Source organism: Mesitornis unicolor, unplaced genomic scaffold, assembly GCF_000695765.1.
Source record: "Mesitornis unicolor isolate BGI_N332 unplaced genomic scaffold, ASM69576v1 scaffold32565, whole genome shotgun sequence".
Classification (NCBI taxonomy): domain Eukaryota; kingdom Metazoa; phylum Chordata; class Aves; order Mesitornithiformes; family Mesitornithidae; genus Mesitornis; species Mesitornis unicolor.
In genome coordinates this window covers 14,964-31,840 of record NW_010188153.1, presented here as the reverse complement: position 1 = coordinate 31,840, position 16,877 = coordinate 14,964, and the positions used below count along the sequence as shown (strand labels likewise).

General features: G+C 47.9%; 1 protein-coding gene across 1 annotated transcript in view; it reads right to left on the bottom strand.

The window, feature by feature from the left end:
• Positions 1–7,550, bottom strand: part of DENND2A (DENN/MADD domain containing 2A) — a 35,217-nt gene extending 27,667 nt beyond the window's left edge. The window contains exons 1-3 of the mRNA XM_010185674.1: positions 7,480–7,550; positions 4,545–5,756; positions 2,705–2,832 (exon numbers count right to left, since the gene is read on the bottom strand). Of these exons, the coding sequence (XP_010183976.1) occupies positions 2,705–2,832; positions 4,545–5,756; positions 7,480–7,550 (1,411 nt within the window). The remainder of the gene's footprint in view (positions 1–2,704; positions 2,833–4,544; positions 5,757–7,479) is intronic.
• Positions 7,551–16,877: the final 9,327 nt, after the last annotated feature.

Here is a 16,877-nt window from a genome sequence, read left to right as displayed (position 1 = left end):
TCCTGCAATTGCTTCATTCTCTCCATAGCCCTAGAAGTCCAGCTGCGTGCTGGACAGTGCCCAAACCCTGACACTGACATATGCAGCCATAGGAACGTATCACAGATACGACAGATGGAAAAGACCCAGCAAGTCCTCAAGTTCATTTCCCTGTCTTCAGAGGAGCTGTGAAGTTATCATGCACATCAGACCATAATTATATTTCCTTCTTTCCACTTTTCTGCTTAGAAACGTCTCCAAATGAAACTGAGCTGAAGGTGAGCATAAGGGTCCTCTCCCCTCTGTTTAAAGCCCACATTTAGGGGGGACCTCTGGTCATCATTTAATTAAGGCTAAAGCAATGCACTGCTCTTGGGCTGCCCCTGCAGAAAGATTTCATCCATTCTCTGAACATGGATGTCTGTCACACAACATAGTTTTTCAAACATCTACTAATAGTGAATGTCTGAATCTCACACACCCCACTTAAGAAAGAGAGAGGGATTCACCTCACCTAACCTAGGCCATCCAAAGTCAGGATGCTCTCTCCCTGCAGGGTGGGGGGTGGGAAAGGGACTCTAAAATAACATTCAGCTCGTTCTGGTGATACCCAGCACTACAGTGGTGGACCTGAATCTACCAAGGAGGAAAAGGTAAACATATGTGACAACAGCAAAACACGTTTGCGAGAACATTTTGTCAGCAAACATACTCTATGTCAAGTGGCTCCACTTTCTAAGGCCAATGGCACACTTCAGTATGGAAAATATACTTCAGCTGTCACGTAACTGGGTAGATTGGAAAAACACAAGTTTGGATTCTGTTGCCTACCCCATCCTCAAACTGCTTGGCAGCAGGTCCAATAAGCCTCAGTCTAGAAGAAAGAACACTGTTTCTCTCTTTCTGAAAAATAAACCTTGTCATCCATCTGCCAGTACAATTTCTAATATTCCAGGTAGGCAATGGCAAACAGGTAAAAAGATGGTGCATTAAGGGAATCTGTGTGAGTTCCTGGGAAACAGAACAGTTCTCCCACCAACAGCTGAACCCTCACAGAATCACAGAATGTTAGGAGTTGGAAGGGACCTTGAAAGATCACCCAGTCCAATGCCCCTGCCAGAGCAGGATCACCTAGACCAGGTCACACAGGAATATGGGGTGTATGTGTGTGCTTGCATGCCCTAATGGACACATATCATTATCTGTGGGTCAGCACTAGTGTCCTGCAGCTGAAGTCTTGATTCCCCCTCCATTGGTGCGGTTTTCACATGTTGTTTATGTTTTGTGGATATACCTGCCTGTGGTCTTGTGGAAAACAAAACTAGCTGGTTTTGAGTTGTCCCTGTCCACCCCTTTTCCCAAGCTTCCATAGTAACACCACCAGGACTGCAGGAAACAATTAAAGATCACTGACTCCAGGCAAAGCCTAAACATGCAGCAAGAAAACAAAAAACCAAACAAGCCCCATTAGCTGACAATTGCCCATAACTTTGTTTTCTTTTAATCTTTGCAACCAAAAGCTGGAGGGGAGAGGAATTTCAGCCTGGTATTTGACTTCTCTGCAAGCCTGGGAGACAGAGGTGTGCTTGTGTTTGAACGGAGATGGATTTGCCTATACAGCCACTCTGTAATGCTATCCATGTTATTCCAGCTGATGAGGTGACCCTTACTCAGTGGTTTCTGAGACCTCCCACCATGCCCCAACACAAAAAAACCCAGCAGCTGCTCAGGCACTCCCTGTTCCTTTGGCCCCTCAAGTAAAGAGAAGAAAAAGGCAAACACGGGGCCCCCAGCCCCACAAATGAGGTCAACAGCTTCAAAAATGTCAAAAAGGATGGACTGGCATAATTTTGTTTGCAATCAGTCCCAAATGAACACAATTCCTTTGAGAGGTCTTCCTCATCAAGTATGACAGGTGTTATTCATATCAAAATAATAACGCCCTCCCTGCTTCTGAGAAAGCGCAGCTCCTCCCACGCCAAACAACACAGGCCACCTTTGTAGGACTGCAGCTGTATGGTGAGAGCCTCTTCCTATTCTGCTAAACTCAGCCAAGAGCTTTACACAGCACCAGCCTACAGCTACTAAAATTTAAGGCTTTTTCAAGAGGGATACTTCTATTCTATGGTTCACAAAAGGCCATCTAACTCACAATGTTAAGAAACACTACATAAATCAAGTGTTAGAGGAAATAATCTTTTAAATAGCATTGATCTGCCATGGAAGTTAGAGAATGAAATAAAACTTGGTTTCAAAGACTCTGTGACCCAGTTTCTTCAGTGGCACCTGGAACCATACACAATCCTATTTCTGAACTGTGGAACTGACTTTGAGGCTATGTTTTCAGACTGTTCACATTATCTCAGCAGTGAGAAGCTTACCACAACTTACAAAATCTCACAGACCAGAGCCGTGAGATTTAATCCACAGGACAAAAGGAAGACAGAGGAAAGATGCCAGCAACAAAATAAAAGCTGGTTCCCACATGCCTCAGGTTCATCTTTGAAGCTGATGAGTTTTGAAATATTCCATCCATTTTTCTTATTACTTGCCAATAATCTGTGTAAAATGTGTCTTGGTTTGCATTTGGATAACAAATGTACTTTATTCAGTACCTCCGGTGAGTGTCTGTTGACCACGAGCCTTCTCAGTTACTCAGCGTTAGCAGTCAAACCCCTCCCCTGTGCAAACCTCATACTCAGTACATCCTGACCAAAGCTCCTACCCAGGATGTCTTCATAGACATTCTCCTCCGATAAAGTGCGTGTAAGGGCCAGCTTGGTCTGCGCGTACCAATCCACCCGGCCGTTCTCCGACGATGACTGCAGCAAGTCTTCAAACTCATACGACTTCCTGCACCATTGATGGGAGGGGAGAAGAAGCAAAGAGGGGAGCAATACAGTTAGCCAACATTTATAACCAAATCACAGCTAATTCACTTCTCCAACATGCCACACAGCTGGCAAAATGAGTTACTGAGAAAAACATTTCATGGCCTCATCCCATATAAAGCATGAAAAAGTTAACACTGAGATTGGTTATTTTTATCAGCCACACAAATGAAGGCATTTCGGGGATGCCGTAGATAATCTGGGTTGTCATGGCAGTAGCACACTGCATTAATCACAGAATGACAGAATGTTAGGAGTTGGAAGGGACCTTGAAAGATCACCCAGTCCAACCCCCCTGCCAGAGCAGGATCACCTAGACCAGGTCACACAGGAATGTGTCCAGGAGGGTTTTGAATGTCTCCAGAGAAGGAGACTCCACAGCCTCTCTGGGCAGCCTGTGCCAGTGCTCTGACACCCTCACAGTGAAAAAGTTTTTCCTCATACTCAGATTGAACCTCCTATGCTCCAGCTTGCACCCACTGCCCCTTGTCCTGTCATTGGCTGTCACTGAGAAGACAGTGGCTTCTGGCTCCTGGCTCCTTCCTCCTGACACTTGCCCTTTACAAATTTATAAACATTAGTGAGGCCACCCCTCAGTCTCCTCTTCTCCAAGCTAAAGAGACCCAGCTCCCTCAGCCGCTCCTCATAAGGGAGATGCTCCACTCCCTCAATCATCCTTGTGGCTCTGCGCTGGACTCTTTCAAGCAGTTCCCTGTCCTTCTTGAACTGAGGGGCCCAGAACTGAACACATTATTCCAAATGCGGTCTCACCAGGGCAGAGTAGAGGGGAAGGAGAACCTCTCTCGACCTACAAACCACATCCCTTCTGATACACCCCAGGATGCCATTGGTCTTCTTGGCCAAAAGTTAAGTGACACATGCTGCAACACTGCACAAAACCTTAAGCTATAAGAGCTCCAATTTACAGCTCAGATCCCACCCTTGGCAGGAATAGGAGGAGCTCCAAAATCAGCTCTCTGAGCAGCACAGGAAAGCAATACTCACATACAGGATGGGAGAAAGGGTAAAAACAACTAAGTGTCCTTCACTAACAAACCTGGAAAGTTTGCATTTCCTTATGCACTCAAGGCAGGAAATTTTAGGTGGCAGTTTATGCAAAGGGCACTAGAAACAGCTGTGTATTTTACGCTCCCCACCCCAAAAATGTGTGACAATCATGTGTCAGGAGAGAAAAGGCAAGAAAGCACTCCAGAAGAATATATACACATCAGATCTAGTTAGAGGAATAGGTTTACTATGAGCAGTGAAAATGCTGTGGTAGAGTCTACAGATTATCATTCCAGACCCTGTTCCAGACCAACTGTAGTAATATTGTAATTAAATAGATTTGCTGCTAAAACAAAACAAAACAAAACAAAACAAAACCAAACCAAACCAAACCCCAAACCCCCCAATCACAGCCTTGAAGGTTAGGCCACGTAATACAGTGATCTTAAAGCCTAAATCTGCCATGATTTATCCCTTCATAGTTATGCTGTGAAGTTGTGCTGGCCACTCTTACGCTCTCAGAGAGATGACTGAGCCCTGGTTATGGTCAGAAAGGCTCTCTGGGGATCATGAGTGACCAGGAAAGATCTGTTCCCCCCAGAGAGATATGGGAAGGTGGGACTCCACCATCAAGACCAACACCTTTGTGAAACACAGCCCGAATACCTGTGGTCAGCGTTGTTCTTGTGCTTCCCGCTCCAGAGCCTCCTGCTGACAGCTGACGGTGGAGGAGAGGAGGGCAGAGGAGGGGGAGGAATGGATGGCAGAGGGGGTAAGTTTCTTTTATTCCTAGCTGCTGGTATCCAGTCCTCTTCCCCCTCGTGTTTGAAAGTCCGCCGGGGCTTTGGCAGAGGGTTGATGAAGGGTTTCTTCTCTGGCACCCCTGGCTCTGTGTACACATTCTCCACTGTGCAGTCCTTGGATTTCACATGAGAAGCTCTTACCTCTTCTAGAGTCCCAAAAATTGGCTCACTGATTTCAGAGTCCAAGCCAAGAAGTCCTTTGTTGAGCTCAGCCCCACATACGTTCTCGTGGCTCTCAGGAGCAGCGTGTCCTTGTGCTGCCTTCTCCTGCAAGCACTGTGGGGAGTAGTAAGTACCAGGCAACTGTGGCTGCAGCTCTGCTGAGCCGTCTTTCAAAGCCTGCTCCAGCTTCTTGACCTGACTGAGCACCGAAAGATTCTCCTTCTGGACCTCCCACTTCCCACCTTTCACCTCCTTGCATCTTCCAGGGCTGGACTCCGCTTCCTCATCCTTCTGCGCTTCCCCCTTTCGCTCTGCTGCCTGCCCTGTGCCCTTCTGACTTCCCGCCTTCCGCTCATTCTCTTTGCCTGCCCCTTTGCACTCCAGCTCCCGGGTCATAAGTCTCTTGGTCTCCACTTTCCGAGTCCTAAATGCTTCCCCACCCGTCTTCTCAGTTATGCAGGGCACCTTGTGCTCCTCTTTAACTCCCTGCTCCTCCTCTCTGCGAGAAGCAGACTGCGTTTCCTTTTTCCCTTCCCATTCTGAAATTTTGTCCTTGATGCTGAAGGACTTATTCCTCAAGCCAATTTTTCCAGGTGTCCGTGTATTCTGAGTGCCTCCTATCTGTTTCCTGATGATTTTACTGTTTTCTTTAACGTTCAGATCCACAGATGGGTCACTGATGATCATTTTGGGACTAAGCATGTTCTGCTGAAAGCAGTCTAGCCTTGGATCCAGCATCAAGTTCTCCAAGGCTCCCAGGGGGTTCTTCACCACAGCAGAAACTGGTTCAGCTTCAGGTGTTAAACCCAGGGTGACAGAGGCACCTTCAGAACATCTCTCACTGAAAAATCCACACGAAGGTCTTTCTAATTCCTTCACAGCTGCTGTATTGTTTTTATCTGCAAGCTTGATCCTATACACCAAAGACAAAAAGAGAAGAAACATTCACTGCCATTGCTCACCCTTGGTGCAGTCCATCAGCTCCACAAGCTCTACTCATACAGCTGGTAACAGCAGAGGATGCTCAAACCAAGCACTTGAGAGATGGGCTTACAGGGGAGCACGCTCAGGGAAATGTCCTTCTGTCCAGAACACAATCCTCTCCTCCTGTTACAACTAAGACACAATTTGAAATGAAGTCTTTCTCTGTGGCAGAAATAGGTGGCAGGTGAGAGAGGTATTTTTGGTACATCAGAGATGCTGATACCAACAAGAGGTTCACCAGCATTTGTGTGTGGGGGGGTGTGTGTGTGTTCAGAAGTGCAGTAGAGTTTTGGACATCGTCAGGGTATTAAGCAGGTCCACCGCAAATAAATGTAACATGGACCACTTGCAAACAGTAGCAAAATTGCTGCTGTTAAACAGAGAAAACAGATGATACAGCTGGCATTCCTTTAGCGTCTGCTCAGAGGATCTCTCTTGGTCCATCCAGATGCTCCCCAAATGCATAATAATGCACAAAGAGTGCACTTTTATTATTACATTTCTATGGCCCTACCATCCCAGGTCACATGTGGGCTTGGGCTCCCATGCACACTCCCTTGGCCTAGAGCACATGACATAGCACTCAGACATCAGATTTAACATTCCCAAAGCAAAGGATTTGATGTCTTCACTGTTTGAGTCCAAACTGCACCAAAAATCCATAATACACTTAGTCTAGGGACTTCCAAATGTGTGATATCACAATACCAATATTGTGGTATTTTATCAACATAGTAAAGTTCCAGCTGAACAGACAGTTATTTCAACACAAAATGTTTCTGAACCAAATCACCTCACCATGTCTTCGGGGTTTGCCTGGGCTTGGGAAGGAGCACCAGGACAACACAAGGTAGTTACTGGAATGAAAATCCCTATCATTAGTCCCATTTAGCCACGATCCCAACACAGAGATCAACTCAGGAAACTCTTCTATTAACATAAACGTACCAAGTGCATCTCTTCCAGAACTCACCGCTCTTGCAAAAGCATCCATGTGGATCTCCTGCGTGCTGGAGTTAAGCAACGCTGGCAGTCACTGCAGCCTCAGTTGTAGTGCAAATTGAGTCTGGGACGGGTTTCTGAGCAGAAATGGGACTCAAGCCAGATACTGTTCTTCCCTAGCCTCGCAGATATTTAACTCCTGGCTGTCTCAGTGACAACATCATGCTTTGGTTAAGAGCTGCTGCTGTGAACACCATGGCCTTTCCCAGCAAGCAGGGCACCACAGTGCTGTGGGTGGTTGGACTGCGCAGTAGAAACCAAGGTTGGACACTGGGAAAAACCTGCAACGGGTGGGAAGAGTAGGGTCTCTCTGAGGAGTCCGCAGAGACTCCCACCATTCGAGATTTCAAGTGCAGGTGGGGCAAATGTTGACAGGGATGCCATCACCACAAATGGTCTTGCCTTTGGGCAGACCTCTTGAGCACTGTGAGTCTAGGACATTATCAGTCTGACTGGATGCTAAAATGCACAGCGTCACAGTCCTGAGATGATAATGAAACCAGTCAAGACATACAGGAGTGTATTTTAATGTGTGAGGAGGGAGAGACAATGCAGAGCAGACAGAACATTTCCTTCCTTTGGTTTTCTTTCTGTTGGGGATAACAGACAGAAGCAAAGCACCCCGGCACTGAAACATGGAAAGCTCTCACCTCTCAACAGACTTGCAGACACTGCTTTCAGACTTGCTGCTCACATCGGCCGCCTTGCTAGCTGTCATCATGTCAGCACACAGCAGGGCAGCAGGTCACCTGCAGACAGACACAGAGAAGAGGCACATACACACATAAATGCAAGTTTCTCATTGAAATCCAGAAGAAGAGCAGAAGCAAGACATGACAGCTCCCTGAGGACAGCCTCGGTTTCCTCCTCCATGAAATGGCAGGAGAGGTGACAGCATTAGCCCTCAGAAGCCCAGGTAGGAGTCAACAGGTTTTGAAGCCAAAAATTATCTTTGACTCAGCATCAACGGCTGTACCATGACTTGAACATGGACCACTTTTCATGAAGGCTTTTATTATTGCCAAAATCTCAGGGGATTTATGTTTGGGTTTTTTTTTTTCCCTCCTCACAGAAGACTGAAACAAGAATTATTTTAAAATTATACTTGCTGAGGCCAGATGATCCAAGCTGTCCCTGTGCTTGGGACCGTCACAATATCCCCAGCTTTGGACAGAAAACATTTTAGGCTGAAAAGACACTGCACTGCAGCAACTGGTCACCTCACACTTTTCCCTCTGGTGAGCCATGTTACGCTACTGATTTGCTTTCACAGGACAACTCCTCCTGGGGATAGGATAAAGCAGTCGCAAAAATGAGTCATTCTGTTTGCCTCATGATTTCTAGCGTTCATGGAGCAAGGCTGTCCCTCTCTTTCCTTGGAGTACTGCTGCTACTCAGTCAATGCAGCAGACTCTTCCCTCTTTATATTGCTTCACAATACTCTTAATCATGAAATAAAGAATAAAAGAATTACTCTGTTACTCTGCAGCACCATCTATCCTCACTTCTCAGGCTGGTCTGCCTGCTGTGCAGCATTGCGATGAGAAGGGGCTCACCATCTCGTAGACAATACTTGGGAAATCTGAAGCCTCTCAAATCTGTCCACTTGGCTGGTCTGTCAGATGATGCCCTGCCATGCCTAGCATTTGGCAACAAGACTGTGTGTCTCTGGAAATTTAGTAGGTTCTCGTTGTTAAAAAAAAACCAAAAAACACCACACCAGAAACTGTAAAGAAGAAAAGGATCTTGTTTTCACTGTTCAAGTAGTTTGGGCAGAGAGAGGTAAAAAGAAAAGAAAAAACCCCAAAACAGTCTTGTTTGTTCCCAGTTTTCTCTCCCTCCCTTTATCCCACGCTGGCAACGTTCCTGAGGCGAGGAGTGAACTCTGGGTCAACTCCATGTGTACACACTCGGGGCAGTTCATCGCTAACCATTTAGCGGACTCTCTTTCCCCAGACAATAAACCCCCTTGGCTTCTCTTCCTCATTAGTAACTGGAACAAACACCCACTTCACTTGGAGACACAGAGCAGCCTCACAACACTGTCAAGAAAATTTACCAGCCCAAGGAACAGAATCTATTCATCCACCCGTTAACTGTTATGGATTGAGAGTAATGAAAAACTAACGATCGCTCGTGTCCCTGGCCAAAGAATGACTCACCCAGGCAGCCAAAGCAGATTCCTGCAAAGCTGCAACACAGGCAGCTCTGCACTGGACTTACAACATCCCCAGAGCAGGGATGGTCTCTTCACTCATAACTCATTTAATTCCTTGCTCAGGGTCAGTGGCCAGAGCTGCTCGGCACTGCCTTTAGCAGTAAGAAACATAACAACAGTGTGAGCTGGTGTACGCACAACCCTTGTGGCCCTGCTGCCACACTGAACGTTCACTTGGGATGAGCTCCTCTGTCTTGATCAGATCACACAACTTCCCCATAAGGAAACCCCATTTTTCAGCCCTTTCCAATAGTCCCCTAACAAACACTGCCATGATATTGAACATCTGGGTACGACCAAACAAGTGCTGGGGCTCAGCACCATCACATACCCGACGTACCTCCTGGAGAAGAGGCCAAAAAGAAGACAATACAGAATAAGAGATGCACTCATTTCTTCATCTGTCGTGGATGTGAGCACAACCACCAGGTACCTGCCGACACCAACACACCCACTCACAACACACACCGCTCGAGGGAGTAAAGTCAACCCTAGGAGACACACAGACTGCCACTGAACAGCACAGTATACAGGGTGTCCTCAGCATCACCTAGGGGATTATCGTAGCACGTTAGCTGGTCCTGCCCAAAAAAGTAAATATTTATCCAAACACACTGAAAGACATGAGGGAAGAAAACAGTCACCTCTGGAATAAAATAGCAGAAAATAATAAGGTACTTCCCAATAAGTCCAACAGTCAGATAACTTCTTTGGGGTCAGTCCCAAGTGAACTTCAAAGGTTGAGATCATCTCTTCCATTAATAAGGTGACCAGAAGCAACTTGTAGGCCTGACCCACAGGCATTGCCAACACCTGACAAGAGGAAACTGGGATGGCAGAGATAGAAAATTGCCTCCAGTACGAAAACAAAAGGTAGATTTTCTCTACCAGGGCTTGGCTCCTCAAGGCACCCAGAATTAACACGACAGTTCACTGCAAAGGGCAAGAGGAGCTCCTGTTCCTCCTGTCTCCCCGTATCTCTGCTATGACTGATCACACTCTACCCTGATGGTGTGTGTGATGGCTCGGGTTCTCTTTGGAGCACCTCTGTGACTTGCTATAGCTCACTGAGAGTTTTAGACAAGGCAGCTCATGGAAGGGGTCCAACATGCACCCAATCTCGTACAAGGGAAGTGATGGGACTGTGTGCACAGGAGGGAAAAGAGGGAGGGAAATGGGGAGACAGAGCACAAGAGTGTGTGTGTGCAGGGATGGGGAAGGGAGACCTGCCAGAGCCTCAGAAGTGTTGTCCAAAACGTGTTGCTTTCCTTCCTCTTGTGCAACATGACCAGGGCCCTACAAACTGCCTAGAAGAAACAAGCAGGACTGAGATCAGTTAGCAGATGACCCAAGAAGGACATACATACATCAAGATGGTACTCCTTGACTGATTACTGCTTTCTCTAAAAAACACACAAGAACTTTCTACCAGCAATGAGAGGCACAGCCCTGCGGCAACCCAAGCCTAGGGCCACCACTCCTTGCACGTGAATGCTGGAGCAGCAAGGCCATAAAAGGGAAGAGAAGATGCCAAGCCCCATTTGGAGAGCCTCACCACTGCAATTTATTCAGTAATCCCTGCCATTGTTTGGGGAACAAAGCGGTCACCTGATACCATTTCAAAATTAAACTGGGAAAGGAAGGACAGGGGAGGGGGCGGGAGGAAAGAGGGGAGGGAGGAAGCTCTCAAACCTGTTGGCCGGACCCTGGGACGGATGTGAAGACTCCCAGCAGAAGCCTCTCGGCATATCTCCCACATGCACCCAGCCTCATGATTCCCAGGGCCCTGTGATAGGGGCTTCCTGCTACCAAGCGGAGCGAGACCTACCCCGACCTCTCTCTTCCAAAGAGTTCCTGCCTGCTTTGTGTTCGCAAAGAGGCGTTTGTTTACTGGTCTATCATTGGCATGCAGGAAATAGCCTTGAAATGAGCTGCAATCATCTGTCTCCAGCAATAGCTGTTTGGTTTTCTTCTAATTTAAGTTTTCCTCCTGCCTCCCCTTCCCCGATGCCCTCTTCCCCACTTCCGATCACAACTTTGGTTGGAGTACACACATCTGGTTCAGGGCACTGGATACTACTACATGTTTCCAAAGCAACTGGCGAATAAAAAAAAAAAAAAAAGAGGTGCTGACAGTAGGCACACTCCCACCCTCAAAGGACAGAGAAGTCCTTTGAGGAATATGAGCAAAACTCCTTCAGGGAGAGGAAGAAACTGGCTTGGTGCAGCCACCAGACCATGACAAAGGCCAGAGGAGCACCCAATGCCCTGCAGTTCACATCATCAGCAACACACGCAGCCAGCGCGCAGGTCGCACACATGGAGTCTTGCCTCTGATAACGTCAGGCAGTGATGGCAGCGAGCCTCCCAGGCCTCCCTTCTTTGCTATTTTGTTTGTGGGGAATAAACCAAGCACACCTCAAAGGGGCTTGCGGTTTGGAGATGGGTATTACCACTGCTGCGTGCTGGAGGTCATGTCTCAAGATTTTCTTTGCTCTGTTTACTCTGCACCTCGCACAAAAATGGGATCCAAGTCCGTAACTGGATGCTAGCCACACCACTGGTGCACATAAACAGTAAGGCTTCACAGCACCAGGAGAGGCCCACAGCTGGTCAAATTCTCCTCCAGGAAGAAAAAAGCCATGCTGCGTTTAAAGCCCACGCATGCTTTCTTCTTGATGCTCATGGAAATGCTTACACAGATGCTTACTTTCATGAGTAACCCCGAGCAGCCCAACAAAGCCTGCAAGTAATAACTCTCCACTCCTGTGCTTTACAGAACAAAGGACACAACATACAGTCAGCACCAACGAGACAACAATCTATAGCGAACTTACAGAAAGAACAGGAAGGATGCCAAGAAGACAAAACACTAACAGGAAAATCGTGAGTAAGGGGAAGCCAACAGTTAAAGCTTCCAAGCTCCCTCCCCCAGCCCTCGCTCTGTTTGGAGCTCGTTTCCCTTTGGGGGAAGAAGCAGGCATGAGGACGAGCTCTTGTGCACGAACACACACGTGCAGGCCACTGTGTGGGCCCTGTGCACAGACCCAGCACCAGGCAGCGTCCCTGGGCCTGGGTACAGCCACACTGCCTTCCTGAGGTCCCCAGCAGCAGCATGACCTGAGAGGGCAAGCCCTTGCAGAGCAAGGACACCAGCCAAGCGAGGATGCAGCTAGAGCTGAGGACAACGGGACCCAAGAGCAGGCTCCCTCAGCAAAACAAAATGCTTGCAGTGGGGGATTCACTGACTCGAGGTGCCCAATACCAACCCAGCAGCAAGCCAAGGGGTTTCTGAAAGCTGGGCTCAGGGTGTTTGACCCAAAGCTCCACAACGTGTGCCATAAGACTTTCCTAGTTGACAGCAGCAATAGTTTCTTCTCAGAGGACTTCTATGACATCCACTTCTTTCCTCTCCCAGTCAGCCCTGCAGATGAGCATATCCCAAGGTCTGGGAGGACAGACCACCTCCGCAACAGCAGGGCTTCCCAGTGGCATCCAGTGAAGGGACAACTCAGCTTACTCATGAGAAAAAATTTCTTTACCAAGAGGGTAACTGAGCACCAGAGAGGCTGTGGAGGCTCTGACCTTGGAGACACTCAAACCCCATCTGGACAATGTCCTGAGAAAGCTGCTCTACGCAACCCTGCTCTAAGCAGGGTGTTGGACTTGGCCATCCCCAAAGGTGCCTTCCCACCTCAGCTAATCTGCCATCCTGTGCCAGGCATAGTGTGGGGCAAGCTGAGCTGTCACCTCTTTGCAGGCACCAACTGTCCTGGCCATGCAAGTCCCCTGCAGGCCATGGAGACTGAAGACACGAACAGCAGGACTGTTTGGTTCATCACACTCATAATGGGATCCTAATTGTAGACTGCCAGGCCCAAGTGATTTATTAAAGAAAAAAAAGCAGGATAAACTCACACAAACATATCCATGAAGGGCTAATGACTGGGAAGTGATATACCCCTACAGCATCTTTTAGAGCCAGATCCCACACAGCCTCCTACCCCCTCTTGCCTCACCCCATCCTAACTTTTCCCTTTGATCTATCGTATCTAACACCACAGGGCTTACAAGGGGGTCAGGAGAATCCCATGTGTCCAAACAAACTGTATTTTCAAAAAACCCAAGAGGAATCGACGTACCGCAACCTCTCTCTTCATGCACGCACCCCATGTCAGAGGAACGACGCTGCAATGCAAGGAATGCAGAAACCGGCAGTGTCAGCGTTCAGCCTCCGTGCGGAAAAGCTGTGTTGTGTGTTATGATATGTTTTTAATTTTATGATATAATTCGTTCCACTGACCTTCTCCCTCTCTAAGCTCACAGAAGCAGCTTTGCCTGCTTCTATGTCACTAACCTAACGTAAAGGATTACTATGATTAAAGGGACTGCCCTGTTTCTCCATCTCCTTGGGCCCCTGCTTCTCCCTTGGCTGCCAGCAACGCGGTCTCATCCCTGCCCTTGGTAAAGGACATGCCTGATCGGATCTCACAGTTGTCATTGACTATGAATGTGCCTACTTTTTCCTCTCTTCTTGTTCCTGCTTCCTTTTATCAGCTCCAATGCTTGCAAAGCCCCTTCTGAGCTAGCAAGGGCCAGAGTAAGCCAACTAGTTCAGTTTGCCAAACCAGCAAAGAAAGAAAAGGGGGGGGAGCAAAAAGTTGTCTGCTTAGATAACGACATCAGTCACCTGTCATGGAAAAACTGATGAAGCACATGGAAGTGAAGGGATTAAACCACACTGCTGGGACAGATTCACTGATTATTTTGATTTCTCCTCACTGCTTCCCTTCAAGGACATTTGTTGCTCACCAAATAACCATATAAATGGCAAACTGGGTTGCACAGACTACAGGCAAATCTACAATTGGCTCTTAGTACAGGGATGAGCAAGGCTTGAATTTTTAAACTTTTCCAACTGCAAACTCCACCACCTTCACAAGCAGCCGTGGGACTAGCTCCACATCTGGCACACCGGCCAGGGAACACACAGCTGGCTGCATCGGGCAAAAACTCCGCTTTCAGGGTTTGTACAATATCACAGCGAGCTCTGGGAAGAGCAGGTGAGGAGGTTCCCAGCCATTTCTCCTTCATTACTTGCCAAATTAAGCAAGGAAGTGCTGCAGGCACCCATTTCACTTGCTACATTGCCCCAACTCGCCTGCAGAGCAGGCCTCTTCTGTTGCACGGAAGGAGATGCCTGTGAGCACCCAGCCAAGCCTGAACACTGCAGCACACAGGCGAGGAAGACACAACTGAAACGGCGTGGACAACTGTAACTGTGGCACTTCTCAGTTCCTGAGTGCTCCACTTCACACGCACAGAAACAGTACTCAGTGAACACAAATAAAGTTGCAGCTTTGGGTTGGTTGGATTGGTTTAAAGGCAAACTGGAAGAAACCCCACTGGAGTCCCGTGGTGTGGGATGGCACAGAATTACTAGGATGGCTGGATGTTCTGGCATTGCCACAGGGACCTCTGGCACCTGAGCCAGTGGAATAACTGGTAATAGCAGCAGGTCCTGAAGAGGACAGGACAAACACTCTGCACTGGCCTTTGCACACACTTGCTGGGGCACAGGGACCTTCAGGAACCACAGGATCCATTCCAGGCTTTGGAAGGAAGCAGGTTGTGGTGGTTATGCCATTATTTTTAAGTCTGTCCTCTCACTTCCTCACACTAGAACCTTGCTTGTTACATACAGTCTTCCTCGCCTACTCAATAGCAGTCCCTGCTTCCCATGTCTCCCCTTGCCAAGACAGCCTGGATTTCACTCTCTGAGGTCAGTATTAAGTCCCAGTTTCCTCACCCACTGCTAATTGCACTTTCCTCCCACTCACTAGCAGCTGCCCCAGCCAGGCCCTCTCTGTCTCTCCCCACCACTTCCCCGTATCCCTCTCTTTCCAGACTTGCACTCCGAATTCCCCTCAAATCACTGTTCAGCCAGTCCTCCTCTACCCATAGCTCATTCAAATACCTTCCTTCCATCCTAATGACTTTCTACGATGGCTTCTAGCTGCAGACTCTTCCTCCCCTTACTTCCCCCTCACTGCTGCCTCAGTTTTCCTCGCCCAACCCTGTCCTACCTCCCTGCTCCAGCAGAAACAGCCTCCCCTCCACACTGGCAGCCTCAGGGAGCCTCCACCACCCAATCTACTACCTTAAAAACTGCTTCCCTACAGCTTCCACGTTGTTGTTTTTTTTTACCTGCCCCTAGGCCTAGTCTCACCAAATCAAAGCCATCCAACACTGGATTGGCTTAAGCACCTCCTTTCTGCCCACCTTTACAGGGCAGAACCTGAGGAGCTTGCACATTTCCCCAGGTTTCAGATCCATTACAGCTCTCTCCTGGATACCAAACATCCCAAACTCCTGGATACAGCTTCTCCATGTCCACAGTGAGACAACGCTTGGTCTTAGCAGACGGTTTGCACCTACACATTGAAGACACTGGACTTCATACATGCATTTCCACTGTCAATATCCTGAGTGGATCCCACACCTCTCCCTCACTGCATATCCATGCATGCACAGTGTTGCAGTTATTTCCTTAGAAGCAGAATGACTGCATCTTTATGCCCATCATTGACCTTGACTAGGACTGAGGATCTTTTCCTTCTTTTCTAGTCCAGGCTTTGTCTCTTCTGGATACTGGTAAATCAAGCTGTTTCCACCTCTTTTCTGCTATGATGCCAGCGGGATAATTGATGGCACAGGAGAAACAAACTCCTGGTAGTCTAATCCACTGTTCCTGGGCGGAGATTTACAAGGAGCTCCTACTAAACCCCAGAAATGCATTCTGTACCGCTGGTTAAGTGGCCAGCCTTCAGCTCTGAACTGCAGATGGCACGTATCCATCCACACATGACTTCCAGGTTGGGGCTTTGTTACAGTAAGGACCAGTGTTAGGGCTGGGCTGGCAACAAGGCTCTGCTTGGAAAGAAGCCAACGAGCAGAGAGGAATCAGCAGGACCTGTCGTGGGCAATACTGGTGGGTCACCCTGGGTCTCAATTGCATCCTTAGGCCATCCCTGTTCTGTAGTAAAGCAGTTTGATCCTTGCAAAATTATGTTCACCTCCTCTCCATTACTTCACCACCCATTTGCTGGAGGTCGTAGGTCCAGCTCCCCAGGGGTAGCTGCAGGGTCCCCTGAGTGGCAGAGGGAGCTGGAAGGGCAGCACATTCTTTAACAAGGTAACTACCGAAAATTTTAGCTACTAAAAATAAAAACCTCTGCTGACCATGTGCCACTTGAAATTTTCTTCCCACAGAAACTTGGAAGAGTTAAGGTAGAGATGACACAGGAGTGGCAAAGGACAAATTCCCAATCCAAAGAGCACATAACACTGCTGTTCCAAGGCGTAAGATTAGTCTTAGCAAAAAAAAAACCAAAACCTGATGTACTTTCTCATGCAGGGGAAACAGCACATTTTTCTACCCTAGCTTAATTCTTTGAAACGGCTGAAACATTTTGGCCGAAAGCTTTCAAAAATTATTCAGCCAGAGGCAAATGCTCAGCACGGAAAACTGCAGAGGGAAACAACAAAACCTGACCTGAAGGCAGAAATCAAAACCAGGGTCTCACAATGTGAATTGTCTTCTGTTAAAGGTGGGGCTCACTGCACCCACTATTCTTAAGCTTGTCCTCCATTTCCCATTGTCTTGTTTTCCCTTTGTTCCTCCCTCTAAACACATAACAAACAGAAGAAAATCTCAACAACTCAGAGGGGATTCAACATCCCTCCAGCTTCCTCCAGGCAACCACACCCTCAGCTGAAACACACAGCATTTCCAGGGTTAGCGGTGGGATGATACTTGACGGCGTCAAA